This window comes from Schistocerca piceifrons, chromosome 3, assembly GCF_021461385.2.
Source record: "Schistocerca piceifrons isolate TAMUIC-IGC-003096 chromosome 3, iqSchPice1.1, whole genome shotgun sequence".
Taxonomy (NCBI): domain Eukaryota; kingdom Metazoa; phylum Arthropoda; class Insecta; order Orthoptera; family Acrididae; genus Schistocerca; species Schistocerca piceifrons.
Genome location: NC_060140.1, coordinates 864392943 through 864408263, shown reverse-complemented (window position 1 = coordinate 864408263; position 15321 = coordinate 864392943). Strand labels below are relative to the sequence as shown.

Below are 15321 nucleotides of genomic sequence, written 5' to 3'. Positions count from 1 at the left end.
TTTGCTTCCTGAGCATTCTGCGAATTGCGCTGTTAAACCACGGTGGGTCTTTTCCATCCGCAACCCACTTTTTCGGCACATACTTGTCCAATGCATGATTTACAATGTGTTTAAAATTTGCCCATAATTCTTCTATGTCCATCGTACTGGAAGCAAATGAAGTCGATTCATTTACTAAGTGGGATGCTAACAACCGCTTATCTGCTCTTTCTAGTAAGAATACTCTCCTAGCCTTCTTGACTGACTTTTTAAGTTTTGTAACCATAGTCGTAATGACATCATGATCACTAATCCCTGTCTCAACACTGACACTGTCGATGAGGCCTGGTCTCCTAGCCTTCTTGACTGACTTTTTAAGTTTCGTAACCATGGTGATAATGACAACATCATGATCACTAATCCCTGTCTCAACACTGACACTATCGATGAGGCCTGGTCTGTTCGTGGCTACCAGATCTAAAATATTTCCATTACGCGTTGGCTGTCGATTTAGCTGCTCAAGACAGTTTTCTGATAATGTGTTCAAAAGTAATTCACACGATGGCTTGTCTGTACCACCTGTAATGAATCCATAGACATCCCTGTCTATACTAGGTAGGTTGAAGTCGCCTCCAACTAATATAGCATGATCCGGGTACTTCTGCGATACAGAATGTAGACTCCCTTTGAATGGTTCTAGAAGTGTCACGGTGGAACCTGGTGCCCGGTAATAACAACCTAAGTTACAAAACAATTACTGATTTCGCTCTGTAACAAAAAATATTAACTAGGAATAGTCTAAATAAATTAGGAAATTGATTACATACATGAACAATGGACCTTGCCATTGGTGGGGAGGCTTGCATGCCTCAGCGATACAGACAGCCATACCACAGGTGCAACCACAACAGAGGGGTGTCTGTTGAGAGACCAGACAGATGTGTGGTTCCTGAAGAGAGTTAGCAGTCTTTTCAGTAGTTGCAAGGGCAACAGTCTGGATGATTGACTGATATGGCCTTGCAACATTAACCAAAACGGTCTTGCTGTGCTGGTATTGCGAATGGCTAAAAGCAAGGGGAAAATACAGCCGTAATTTTTCCCGAGGGCATGCAGCTTTACTGTATGGTTAAATGATGATGGTGTCCTTTTGGGTAAAATATTCCAGAGGTAAAATAGTCCCCCATTCGGATCTCCTTGCGGGGACTACTCAGGAGGATGATGTTATCAGGAGAAACAAAACTGGCATTCTACGGTTCGGAGCATGGAATGTCAGATCTCTTAATCGGGCAGGTAGGTTAGAAAATTTTAAAATGGAAATGGATAGGTTAAAGTTAGATATAGTGGGAATTAGTGAAGTTCGGTGGCAGGAGGAACAAGACTTTTGGTCAGGTAAATACAGGGTTATAAATACAAAATCAAATAGGGGTAATGCAGGAGTAGGTTTATTAATGAATAAAAAAATAGGAGCAAGGGTAAGCTACTATGAACAGCATAGTGAATGCATTATTGTAACCAAGATAGGCATGAAGCCCATGCCTATCACAGTAGTAAAAGTTTATATCCCAACTAGCCTGCAGATGACGCAGACATTGAAGAAATGTTTCATGAGAGAAAAGAAATCATTTAGATAGTGAGGGGAGATGAAAATTTAATAGTCATGGGTGACTGGAATTTAATAGTATAGGAAAAGGAAGAGAAGGAAAAGTAGTAGGTGAATATGGAATGGGGATAAGGAAAGAAAGAGGAAGCCACTAGGTAGGTTTTGCAAAGAGCATACCTTAATCATAGCCAACACTTGGTTTATGAATTGTGAAAGAAGGTTGTATATGTGGAAGAGGCCTGGAGACACTGGAATATTTCAGATAGATTATATGATAGTAAGATAGTGATTTAGGTACCAGATTTTAAATTGTAAGACATTTCCAGGGGCAGATGTGGACTCTGACCACAATTTATTGGTTATGAACTGTAGACTAAAACTGAAGAAACTGCAAAAAGGTAGGAATTTAAGGAGATGGGACTGGGACAAACTGAAAGAACTAGAGGTTGTAGAGTGTTTCAGAGAGAGCATTAGGGAACGATTGACAAGAACGGGTGAAAGAAATACAATAGAAAAAGAATGGGTAGCTTTGAGAGATGAAATAGTGAAGGCAACAGAGGATCAGGTAGGTAAAAAGATGAGGCCTCGTAGAAATCCTTGGGTAACAGAAGAGATACTAATTTAATTGATGAAAGGAGAAAATACAAAAATTGCAGTAAATGAAGCAGGCAAAACAGAATTCAAACATATCAAAAATGAGATGGATGGGAAGTGCAAAATGGCTAAGCAGGGATGGCTGGAGGACAAATGTAAGGATGTAAAGGCATATATCACTAGGAGTTAGACAGATACTGCCCACAGGAAAATTAAAGAGACCTTTAGAGTCAAAAGAACCACTTGTATGAATATCAATAGCTCAGATGGAAAAACTGGTAGAATATGCAGTATATGTTTCCAGGCAGCTTAACTGAGAAGAAAGGAACTATTCAACAACTGGAAATAAATTCCGACATTAATATTCTGAATAACTTATTTCAAATGTCATTTATGTGAATGTACTTTCAAAGTAATAACTGACCTTGCAGCTCTCAAATGGTTACCAAGACATAAAGATCCAAGTAGTAAGGTAACTAGATGGGCATTGTGTCTCAGTGAGTTTGATTTTGAAGTAGTGCATCCTTCAGGAAGGTTATATGCAATTGCAGACGATCTAAGCTGCAAAGTACACACTGTGAAATGTGCTGGTACATATGAATATGGATGGATCAAAGTACAAAACAGTGGTCCAGATAGCCCAGCAGTTCACCAGGCAGCCACAGTTCAACATGGAGGATGGCGTATTGTACAGAAAGATGAGATGCAGGCTACACATCATAGTCCCAGAGTGTCTATGAAACAGTGTTGAGGCAAGCCCGTGATTTGATTTTGGCAGAAAATGCTGTTTGTAGAGTGACAGATTGGAGAGTAGCACAAAATTACTGGTGGATAACATGCAGACATGATGCAGATCGTTACTTAAGGAACTGTATACCACGCGTGCCATGGGCAGAGCTCAGTTATCAAAACTTATGTTACAAAGGCTACCTGAGGTACATAAACTATTTCAAATGCTTGGATTGGATGACCTAGGACCTTTTGCAAAAATAAAAGCTAGCAGTAAACCTGTATGTTTCGACAATAATCAATCATTTTTTCATGTTTCATTTCTATGACAGCCATACCCTATCAGCAGGCTGAAACAGTAGCACATGCAGTGGTAAACCAGTGGATGCTCAAGTTTAGAACACGTGGAACAGTAAGAAACAAACTTTATGTGCAGTTTTAAGAAGCAGTTATGCCAGTTATTGCACATTAAGAAACTTCAGATTAGTGCATTACATCCACATGTAAATGGTCAAACAGAAAAGGTTTATCGGACAATTGTGAAGATGTTAAATTACTAAGTTAACTCACAACTTGACAACTGGAATGTTTTAATTGCATACCTCATGGTAGTATACAATTCAAAACCCATGTGAACATAGGTTTGTCGCACTATGAGATTGTTTTTGGTCAGAAGATGCCGTCTTCTTCTGAGTTTTTTAAGCCTCCACCAGAAAGTGATAGTTCGCCAGTGAAAAATTTCTCCAAATGGCTAAAAACTATTTGGCAACAAGTCAAAAAACCACAAGACAGGACGCATAAGAAGAAAGCAGTTTTACCTAAGTATTATATACATCAATCAAGTATGTTGACCAACCCATATGTACCAAAAGGAAAAACTAGGAAATTTGTGACATGTTATTAAGGCCCCTTTCAGGTTATAGAAATGACATCACATTAAGCTAAAACTCCCAACTTGCCCCACGATAGTCCACGACAATCAGATTCATCCTTTTAAGGAAACTGTAGAGGTGCTGCCCCCTATCAGCAGTGTCTTCAAAAGAGGGGAGGAAGAACCTGGGGAAAACGGAAAAAAAGCAAAAGATTAGGCAAGGAAAGCAAGACAGTTCTGTAACCATCATGTCATGTCACTATGCATTTAGGCTGCGAGTGGGGTTAATAAGGTAATTAGAGAATAGTGTGATAACTGTGAACGCATTGCATTTATGAAATTCGTGTGTTTTATTATGAATTATTCAAGTTAGGTGCTGTGTGGTTATATGTGTATTTTAGCAAAGGCTGGATTGAAGAGGATGTTATTTTTGTGAAAGAGGATTATGCAATTGAACATAAATCAAACATTTGGTGTAAGTTCTAGATTGAAAGAACTTTAGATGAATCTATACTTGCAGTATTACTAATGGCAGTTCAGTTTTGCTCTTGGGTTGACAGGGAAAACACTGATATGTGCAGTAAATAAGTTAATTACATTTGTGAAGAGTGCACATGCTACTTTATGATGTAGTTGTTTATTCTCAATAGGCTTGAACAGAAGGTAGATGGTCACTGGGGATGAGTGTGTATGGATTCATGTATTAGTAGTAGACATTTAGCTTTATGGGGAGAGATTTTGTTTGTACTCAGCTTATTTATGTAAGAAGGGCAATTAATGTCAGACAGTTCCATTCTGAATTTTGCTATGCATTGATTTATGTACCTGATCTACTCTAAGAGATTTTACCCACAGGAAACCTTACATTCCTAAATAACCCGTATCAAATGTCCACACAGCATGGCAATGTGTCAGTGGAACAACTGTAAAGAAGTACTGCAATGAACATCAGCATTGACTGGTAGTTGTAGAATCCTCAGCCTCAGCTGCCTTTGTAATTTTCACAATAATTGGAATTTTATGCTACCAACTCAAGTGGAAAATAATCCAAATCCCATCCCTTCTAATCTTCAACCTACGAATTCAAACTTGTCACAATGGCACCAACCACAAACGATGTCACGAGTGGCAAAGTGCAACATGGACAAAGACGTCTGTGTAGAGATAGGTGCTAGTAAAGTTGAGCAAATAGTGTACAATGTGATTCCATGAGTGGAGGAGCAAATCTGAAGTGTAAATAACTGGGGTTCCATTTCAGTAAAATTCAAAAGCTAGTTTTCTCTGTGGGCAGGGAGGAATGTAAAGGGATAAAGTTATAAGTGAGTCTAAATGGAGTCCTTATAAAACCAGGGCAATGCTAAGCAAGCTGCAGCCGGTGAAGGTGTTGCATGTCAGCAACTTCGCAACACTGTGTTGTCGACAGATGACACTTGTTGCCAACTTCTGACGCAGCCTGCAAGACTGTTGCAACCTAGTTACAACAGCCAGAAGGTTACCAACACATTCCTGACAGTTCATCGTGACACACTAACTGCGTTAAACAACAGAAATCAGCACATAGAAGCAGTATTTAAGAACGCTCGAACCATCCCATGATCTGAACAGTTGGGCAGTGATGTGACATCAAGCCTGTGCTACTCCGTGCCGTACCACTGACTCTGATGGTTCTGCCTCAGTTGACACACAAACTGCTGCTCATCACCTACGCACCTGGGCACCAGAGGCAGCTCCATGTTCCGGCACCATCCCTAGAGTACCATGCCAAAATCCAGCCATCTCTGCCTCCGCTACTACACTCCGAGCCCGGGAGTGTGATGCAGCCTGACATGACTGTGGTCACTGCCACCAGCCACACTCATTTACAGCCAGAAACGTGGGAACGTGGTGATGCAGCACCAGACATTCAACAGGGGACACACAGTCAGTAGCTGGCGACCATCGCCTTATATTGTCCTTGCCAACCACTAGTGATTGTAATCAAGCCTCAGTAAAGAAGTCATTGTAACCTTCATCAGACCTCCTTCAGCTGCCCAACATCCTCCCTCAGCAGAGAATTCTAACCCATGCCAAACTATCAGAGCCAGCCTGTTATTGGAAATGAGCTAAGTACATATCTTGTATCCTTGCTCAGTCTACAGAATATCACGTGTACACTGTCATTTACTTTGATGCATGGGAAGTGTGTTTGATAGCGTGTGATTCCAATGTTTGCAAGGTTGAATGGAAGTAACACAAGCCAGACCACATACCACCACTGTAGCACCAGGAAATGCAGATTTCATTATTTTGACAGTAGCTGCACTGTATTTGATATACCAGGTGTTCAAACTAATATAAATACTGATGAAAAGCAGCTGTCTGGTGGAAATGGTACCCTTGGTTCTTGAGCAAGCTAAAAGAAAGAAAAAATATGAATATTTTATAAAGATTGTTTTGTTGGCCAAAATAAGAATGTCATGGTAAAAATAGGGGCGATAACTGTACGTTACTGTATGCTGATAGTTTGAGGGAATCAACAGAACTTTCTTGTGCCAGCATGTACCTTCCTTTTTGATTTATTTGTTTGCTGGCATTGACTTATGACCTGCTGTCAAGGACTACAATGGATCATGTTACATCTGTTATTGCAATTTGTAATTGATTCTACATGTGTTCTGCTAAACAAGATGAGGATGTAGTATAATGTAATTCCATAATTAAATGGTCTGTGCTCTCTTGTATGTATAGAGTGGAGAAAAACCACCTGGCAGTAAGATCAGCGCAGGCTAGATAACATTGAATTGTGCAAAATGTTTCAGATAGTCGGAAATGCACCCTTGTGGACCTTTGGCCATAAAACGACAGCCATCTGTGATGAACACATGGAAGTCTGTGCCCTTAAAATAATTTGCCCCAGCTAATACTTGTTACGTGAAAGACTGCAGTTACTAAATAAATCCACTGAAAATAATATTTTCAACTGAACAGTCAAGGCTAAACAAACTTTGAATTCCTATTCGTGACTCTTTATATAAGATGCGAAATTCCTGTGATCGTCACTGGGTAAAGCTTGACAGTAAAATTAGCTACTAAAGTGCACCATAATGTTATTAATTTGTTAAGATAGTAAGCATAACAAAGCAGCAACTTGGACAGAACCACACTGATACACACACCCAGTCATTATCTCTTAATGGACAAAGGTACACACACTCATCACTGATGGTCATCATTTTATGGCCATAACTCTGCAACAGTTTACTTCTGACCTATGGTTATTTAGAAAATTATGCTCAATTCAACATCTCTCCCTGCAGTGCTGTGCTTTGTTGCCTTTTCATCTCCAAGCTGCCTTCTCAAGCGGCCAGGGTCTGGATCTCCTTAGGATCATGGACAGAACACCCAAAATTATTCTTCAGCAGACCTCTGTGGCCACAATGGCTCAATGTCTGTGATGGCCCAGAAAGAGCATGTTTCGCTACAGATTCTGTGGCATTACTTGTAAAAGAGGCTAATCATTGTGGTCCACACTGGCTGCGTGTTGGCCTTCCAGTGGCAGGCATTCAAATATCCTGCCGCCATCATACATCATTGTCTTTGCTGTATTATGTTGCATGCCTTGCAGTGATGTATGGTTGCAGTCATTTTCTGGCAGTGGGTATCTGTAAGATACCACAAAGCTTCACATTCTTCTCTGGATTTAAGCAGTTTGTTAGTGGACAGTGCTTGCGCAACACGTCTGTGGCATCCAGAATTTGTATTTGTGCTCCTACAATGAAGAATGAGCTACCTTCATTCCACACAAAATAAATTTTGCTGTAATAGAAAGGCGGTGCGAGTAGTTAACTAAATGGGACAACAGGCTGAATTCTTAAAGAAGGACGAAAATAAGTTTTTTACTAATCTGACTAAAATGTTGGAAAGAATTTCTGTAGCTAAGCGTAAAAGAAATTAGATATGATAATTTTACAAGCCATGAATGTGTAGTGTATACAAAATTTTCTTTGAACAGTTAGTTCCAACAAAAAAATTGTTGGAAAAAAGTAACTGCTTCATGCAGCTTAATGTAACCTTTCCAGGAAAATACCCTTGTGGCACATTAAGAAATTAAAATATAGTAATGTTGCATAATTTATACCAGATGTTCTACAGAAACCTTAAAGCAAAGAGTGAAGGCACTTTTATATTTATCACTAGCTGTTCCCAGCCACACATTGCTGTGGCTCAGCCTCGTTAAGTAGAAAAGAAAGAAAACAAAGCACAAATTTCTTACATGTATGCCCCTCCTTTCTCTGTCCATGTCCTCATCCCCCCCCCCCAACCCCCCCCCTCCCACCCACCCATCCCCGCTCCCTCTCCTTTTCCTCCTGCCTCCTCTCTGTCCATGTCCTTCCTGCTTACTATTTCCAATTCCTCCCACCACTTTGTCCACCTCCTCTTCTCCCCCCCCCCCCCTTCTCTGTGACCTTGAGCCTAGTTTATTGTTTCTGGTAAAGACATTTCCCCTTTATATATTACATATTAATTTATATATTAAAAAGAAGTACATAAAATGTGTGTGTTCAAATTCAATCTTTTGTCATAATTTTGAAGTAGTTGTTGAAAAATTTTTGTGAAGTTTTAAGTTTTTTCTACAAATGAACATTTATAAAGTATTTGCAGGCAAAATTCTTGTAGAGTTTTACAATGCTGTTCCATAAAAATATTTTATAAAACTTAAAAAGTTTGTAAAATCTAGAATATAATAAAACTCTGTACTATTTAAAACCAACCCTTATGCCACTTAGTCACTCAATTTTGGGAGGAGTTACGCATTTAGCCTCAGAAATAAAGACACAGGGTAAGGCTGAACTCTGCCAACAAATTAGAGGGTGTAGTTTTCTTCGTTCAGTACTGTTATTGAACAGTGTTGTTTTCCTCTCTGCTGACAGAAATATCCTACAGTTTTAATTTAATACATCCAAATATGCCAACACACCCACAGTGTATGTATTACCTTCTTTCTTTTTCATGTCAGGAAAGCAACTTACAGACCAGCAGATAGCTCTGGGCAACAAGCTTCTGGTGTACATCAGCTGTTGCTTAGCTGGGCGTGCATATCCAGTGGGATACATACCTTCAGATATGGTTGCCAGTGTGAAGCATGAAGTCTTCAAGTGCCTCACCTGCCTACACAGTAAAGATGCTCCTGACTCTGAGCCGCCATATCCTTACCTCAGGTCTGTCACATCACATATAGACAATGTCTTTGTATACCTTAAATACACGCATGCTGTTATGTATGCCATATTTTGATTATATGTTCCGTTTTATGTCCTTGTCCAACAAGAGCTTGTGCTTCATCTCTAATAACTTGATAGTAGATTGTAAGTGTGATGCTAATCTTCTATGTTTCATTTTGTGTGCGGTGGAGCTTATTCAAAGTTCTATTCTGAAGTCGATATCAGTCTAACATTTTGAGCTTTGCAATGCTGAATATGTCACGTAGTTGAGTTTATCAAAATGGGCAGCACTGTTGCCATATAGTGTGCGTTCAGTAGAAACTAGACTGCTTTTTAAGGAGACACCCATACCCAGAGTTACGTGAATGGAAGAAAGAGACACGTTTGTTTCCTTGTGAAACATTACTTCAGAAGATTTTGAATAATCCAGAATTTAACATTTTTCTGTTGAATGATAGGGTCAAGTTTGAATGGTTCTCCTAATAAGTGAAACCATTCAGTCTGGAAACAGGAAGGAATGGTACCTGTAGTTATCACTGACTTTTGAATGAGTCAAGTTTATTTGTTACAGAACATAAGAAAAAATATTTGGTGCAGTTTCATGTGTAGTTACATATTAGATGTGAATGTGACAGGTTTTGTGGAAAGGCTGTTACACAATGAAACCAGCTGTAGTTATTAAGTTACTAGTGAATTTCTTCGGCATTTCAGAGGAAAGGCCAACTAAAATAGATGGCATGGTTTTTTTTAACAGTTTAGGAAACAGTTACTCGATGAAAACATTGATGTTGAAGAGTACAGAACTATTACGGTAGGTGAAATCACTAGTGAAGATAATACTGAAAGTGATTTTGGGCACAGTCCAGCAATATAGCTAGAAAATGAGCAGACTTCAGAATGGGGTCCAGCATTATGTGGCAGAGATGAGAGGAGTGGTTCCTCATATTATCCATGACCACCAAAGAAGAATAGGACAAAATTTTCTGAAGGTTATTTGGCTGATGCTTACAAAATCTGGCTGAAACAGCCAAGAGGAATGAACTTCTTGATGGTGCCCTCCTGGTTTAGCCCTAGACGTACTCTGTAGAGTCACATTCAGTACCATAATGGCACAGAAAAGACAAGTAAAAAACAAGACAATTTTTCAAAATTCCAAAAAGATGGTGAAATGACATGACAAAAAGAGGAAGGTGCTACAAGAATAACAACAAACAAGGTAAGTGATCACCGAATGCTATGAATCTGGGCACTGTCTTTTAAAGCACAAATGAGCAAAAAATATCTTAACATTCAAAGCTTCCAAAACATAGCTGCTGGCTCAAGAAAACAAGATTGTTTCTCGCATGATCACAAGTAAAGTTGTCAGATTTGTAGGAAAGAAAGCTGATGAGTTTGTTATGAAAGTAAGAAATTTCATTGGAGAGTATAATTTTTCACCAGAGCAGATAATTAGTGCAGATCAGTCAGTATTTGCTGAAGAGTTACATTCTGGGAGAACTCTTGCCATTAAAGGAGCAAAACTGATTTTGGTGCTGTGAGATCAGTTGTAGCAACCACCCATTCACACGTGATAATGCCTGTTGTAATGGATCACACCCTTATTCCACACATGTATGTTTTTGTCTTGGAAACAAGTGCGAAATTTCCAACAAGTGTGACACTTGAAATACACAGTGTGAAAGCATGTGCCAGCAAATCACCAAACTTGACAAAATGGGATTTGAAAGTGTTCCTGGAACAGGTGTTACAGTCAGATTTGAATAGCAGAGATTGAATTCTTCTTTTGGTTGATTCTTGGACAGCAAATAAAGATGATGCTTTACATACTGAGACAGTTACAGCAGATGTTGAATTTCACAAGAAACTGGTCCCTGCAGAACGTACTGGATTGGTGCACCCAGTGGACATTTTCGTTTTCTGTCCGCTCAGAAGTATAGCACTGTTCATCACAGGTAGGATAATGTTATTGTCTGCAGTTAAAGTGTGGCAAAGAGAATAATTTCTTCACATTTAGTTTTTTTGTGCACATCCAGTTTCTAGCAAATAGATTCAAACAATTTATCCGCTTTGCATTCTTAAAATGTGGTTACACTGATGAACATCTGTGATCATTTCAGACACCTTCCAAATACTGTTTCGAGAGTGATTTAGAAGGAGGAGGTTCCAAAGATGGCTGGGTTCAGCTTTTCTTCTTGTGATGTGCTCGCTGTAAAATATGTTTATATCTAGACCATGAACTATTGACTTTCATGTCTACTGCGTTTGAACTACCATGGGTGTATAACATTGTTTATTTCCATGATTTAAATGTTATCAAAATCATTTGCTCGCCGGCTGTAATTTGAATGGTATGTGTATTTTTATATTGGCTGCTCAGCGTACTATATAGATTCAAAAAGTGTGTTACAACAGTTGGGTACCCTTCCTTGTTAGAAAAATACATGAAAAAACCTTTCCTTGGTGAATAGTTTGTGATGTGATGTGGAATCTGAACTATCATAAGTATGGGACCCTTTATTTTTGAAACTGACACCGCACTCAATGCACAGATCTTGCAGAGAATGACATTTAAAAATTCCCCAAGCAGTAATAGTGTCATATCACTCTCTGTCATTCCTGTAATTTTCGTAAGTGTTTAGTGTTGTTCTTGGAAACTGAAAATGGCTAATATCGGAGGAGACAGACCTTCACCATTTAGTGAAAATTAGTTATTATTCTGTTGTGCAAATTAAACCTCTCTTACTAGTGCACCTTCTTTTAATCCACATGAAACTACCATCAGTTTGTTTCACTTTGTTATATACAGTAGGTTTACTGAAATCATTGTAGGTACACAATCTGATAGTGATGTGTTCTTTTCATCCATTAACTGCTCCACAATCAAGTGTAAAATCAGATCATATGGCTTCAAACTAGGCCTTTGGCACTCACAGCAGTGATAGACAGTGACTCTGTTTCCACTTGCACTGCTCTCTTCACGTGTGTCTATTTGCATGCAGTATATTTAGCATAGCAGCAGTTGGCAGACTTTGCTGTTTCAGAAGTACTGTCACCACTATGCAAGAGGGATATAATTATTCTGTTTACTGCTCTAATAAATAATTAATTTTCTGAACAACAGTAGGGACAATGTGCTATTAATGTTCAAGGCTGTAAGTAGTTAACGAAATGTGATTAAATTTTGTAGGTATTGTAATTAAAGCTAAAGATGTTAAAATGTATTTTTATCTGCTGTTTAATGGAGATAGGTAAATTGCAAATTCGTTGCACCTTTTCAAGGCAATGTTTTTTGGTACTTTAATGGATTCATCTCTGTTTTCAATACAACTCATACTTATTAGTAATGTGTGGTATTTTAATCCACAGGGTCCTTCTACATTTTGATACTCGTGAGTTTTTAAATGTGCTTGCACTAGCATTTGAAGAGCCAGAGTTTCTGTCTGAGGTGGGGATGAGACAAGTGCAACGGCTTGTTGATATATTGTTGCTTATAATGGTGCAGGGCGAGGGTTTCACGGTAAGTGGACAGCTATTAACTGATATCATTGTGATCATCTTTTCATTTTATTTCTTCCCTTAATAAATTGGGAATGAATCAACACTGATCTCATTTGAAATTAAGATTTTGAGTTAGTTCATTATTTATAGAAACAATGAAAGATAAAGTGTTAACCTTACTGCACTTGTAGCAACTATCACCACCTTACTTACATTCTTTTTTAGTGTGGATTTTGAATTGGATATCGCTATATTGTGGGGAAAAAATGCGAACTCTTTATAGTGTAAGTTTCGTCCAAGAGCAACAAGGTTCTTGTTGATATATTTATCAGACAACATTGTGCAAAGTAGAATCTCAAAAAATAAAGGCTATTTTATTAAAAAAGAAAAAAGATCTCAAAAATGCAAATCAAAGGTGCATTTTAGGATTTACATACTACATACATACATTTCATCTCATTTTTATCACAGTTTCACATTAAATTTCTCCACAGAAATGTTCTCAGACAATTCCAAAGTACCACTTTCAACACTGCACATCTTTAAAAGTTTTGAGAAGCAACCCTTTTCCTGAAATGAGAAAGTGACAGTTGCTGAATATGAGATTGGTTTGCAAGGAGGAAAGGGTCCATAAATTTCTCTCCTGAAATTCCAAACCATCTGATTAGGGCAAGTGTGAATTTTTTTTAATGAAAGCAGTTCCTCATATCAACTTCTCAGATTTTCATGTCTGAATGTCATGCCTCAGTTTTGTATGTCTTCTACAGTACACCTCAGGTATTACTCATGTTCTTTGCTGGGTAAAGTCTACAAAGTTCACACCACATTCTATTCCTATAATGTAGCTTTTTCATTTTCCAAGAATATTGTATTTCTGTGAACTACTTTAGCTTTTATCACAGTGAGGGACATCTGAAGCTAGTTCGCTATTTGGACTTGTAAAAAGCAGTAATGTAATGTGTAAGTATCATTGCTTATTTTTTGTGAGCATCTCAACTCTTTTCAATACTGAACATGCACTTGCACAAACAACTCATATATTGGTCACAGTTAGGCACACTCTTGTTTAGGTCACCTTTTGGAAATACCATTGGAATGTTAATAATTGTCCAGCAATTTTTCCTGTACCCATTTTAGCAGTGTGATGTACATGAGTGCTAGGCGTGCCACTGCTCTCCCCACATTGCACAGTTGTCAAACTTTCTGTAAATGCATGATGCAATTGCCTTACTTTGTTCTACTTCTCTAATTGGTGAAGGTGCTCAAGTGTCACTCAGTTCATTGTAATTTACATTCACACTGCATCTCTTTGAATTGGGGATTCAGACCACTGTATTTTTGCAGCCACTCTGGCACACAGAAAGAAAGTAACAGTACCAGGTAATACAAATAACTTCAGTTACACACACAAAACATTTGCCAGTTGCGAGTAGCACTCTTGCACTGAGGGTTCTGCACAAATTTAATTATGTGTATAGATAGTTCATCCACACCGAGAATCAAGAATCTCGATAATTTTTACTTGTTAGCAATATCAATACTGGTAATATATTGATCCTGGGAGTGTAACAATTTTCAAATTTTTTCCCCTTTGCTTGTACTGTGCTTCTTGCCAAATTTCATGATTCTAGTTCAACAGGTTGTACCATATAGTGTGTGAGTATCAAAACGTGTGACATAAATGATTGCGTCTTTTAATTGCATTGACTTCGAAGCTTAAATTTTTAACATCGCTGAGGGACAACTGACCTTAGTATGCAACATAAATTTCAACTTGATACCTCTATCCATTCCTGGGAAAAAGTGATCTTAACAGATGGACAGACAGTCAGATAACAACTGACAAAAAAGTTTCTTCATGTGACATAATTACAAATTAACAATTTTAAATTTATTTTTTTACTTGTACTGTGAAACCGTGCTCCTGCCACATTTCACGATTCTGGGTCACGGAATGCACCCTATAAGTTTTAATGAGTTAGTCTGCAACTATCAGAATTTGTAACATAAGTGACTGTATCTTTTCATTGCATTGACTACGAAACTTAAATTTTTACACCATCAAGGGTCTGTGGACATTAGTATGTGACATTAATTCCAAAGTGGGACATCTACCCGATCCTGAGAAAAAGGGTTGTTAACAATCAGGCACACAGACAAACAATGAAGTGATCCTATAAGGGTTCCGTTTGTATCGACTGATGTACAGAACCCTAAAAAGGAAGGGCATGCTACTGTACAGGCACAGGATGTTCACTGCAGTTGGTCATATTTTGTGTCAAACAGCCTTTACATTTGAGGCTCACCTAGCATGTATAATTTAATATTTTGAACAAAATCAAACAATGGAAACTTAAGGTTGAAATTTCAAGATTGCTAGTCACAAGCTAAGTATGTAACAGTTTTTCATTGTGCCTGTCTGCAACTCAACGTGTCATCTTTAGAGTGAGTAGCAATTTATCTTTTCCTAATATTTTGAACAAAAGTTATACATATCAGAATAATACATATTCACCATGTAAAATATTCAATTGTTACTTTCCTTGATTTGCATCTTTCACAGCACTACACAAGTTGTCTTTATGTCTGTATCTCTGTGTATTAACATAATAAGCAAACAGTAAATCTACTGGACAGTTTAAAATTGGTTCTTACTGTTGTAAATGTTGTAAGAGATGTCTGGAGTTTCAAACTTCACTGTTATTTGTCAACCAAAGACACAAATTATACATCTACATTTGGACTTTGCAAGCTACCTCACACCATGTGGTGGGAGGGGAGGGGGGAGGTACAGTACCCTTTCATTTCCTGCATCTCTTTTACATTTGCAAATGTTGTGTTGGAAGAAC

The 15321-nt window shown here is 38.3% G+C and overlaps 1 protein-coding gene across 1 annotated transcript in view; it reads left to right on the top strand.

Moving 5' to 3' along the window:
• Window positions 1-15321, top strand: part of LOC124789310 (vacuolar protein sorting-associated protein 8 homolog) — a 219150-nt gene that overhangs the window by 117742 nt on the left and 86087 nt on the right. The window contains exons 13-14 of the mRNA XM_047256624.1: window positions 8770-8971; window positions 12341-12491. Of these exons, the coding sequence (XP_047112580.1) occupies window positions 8770-8971; window positions 12341-12491 (353 nt within the window). The remainder of the gene's footprint in view (window positions 1-8769; window positions 8972-12340; window positions 12492-15321) is intronic.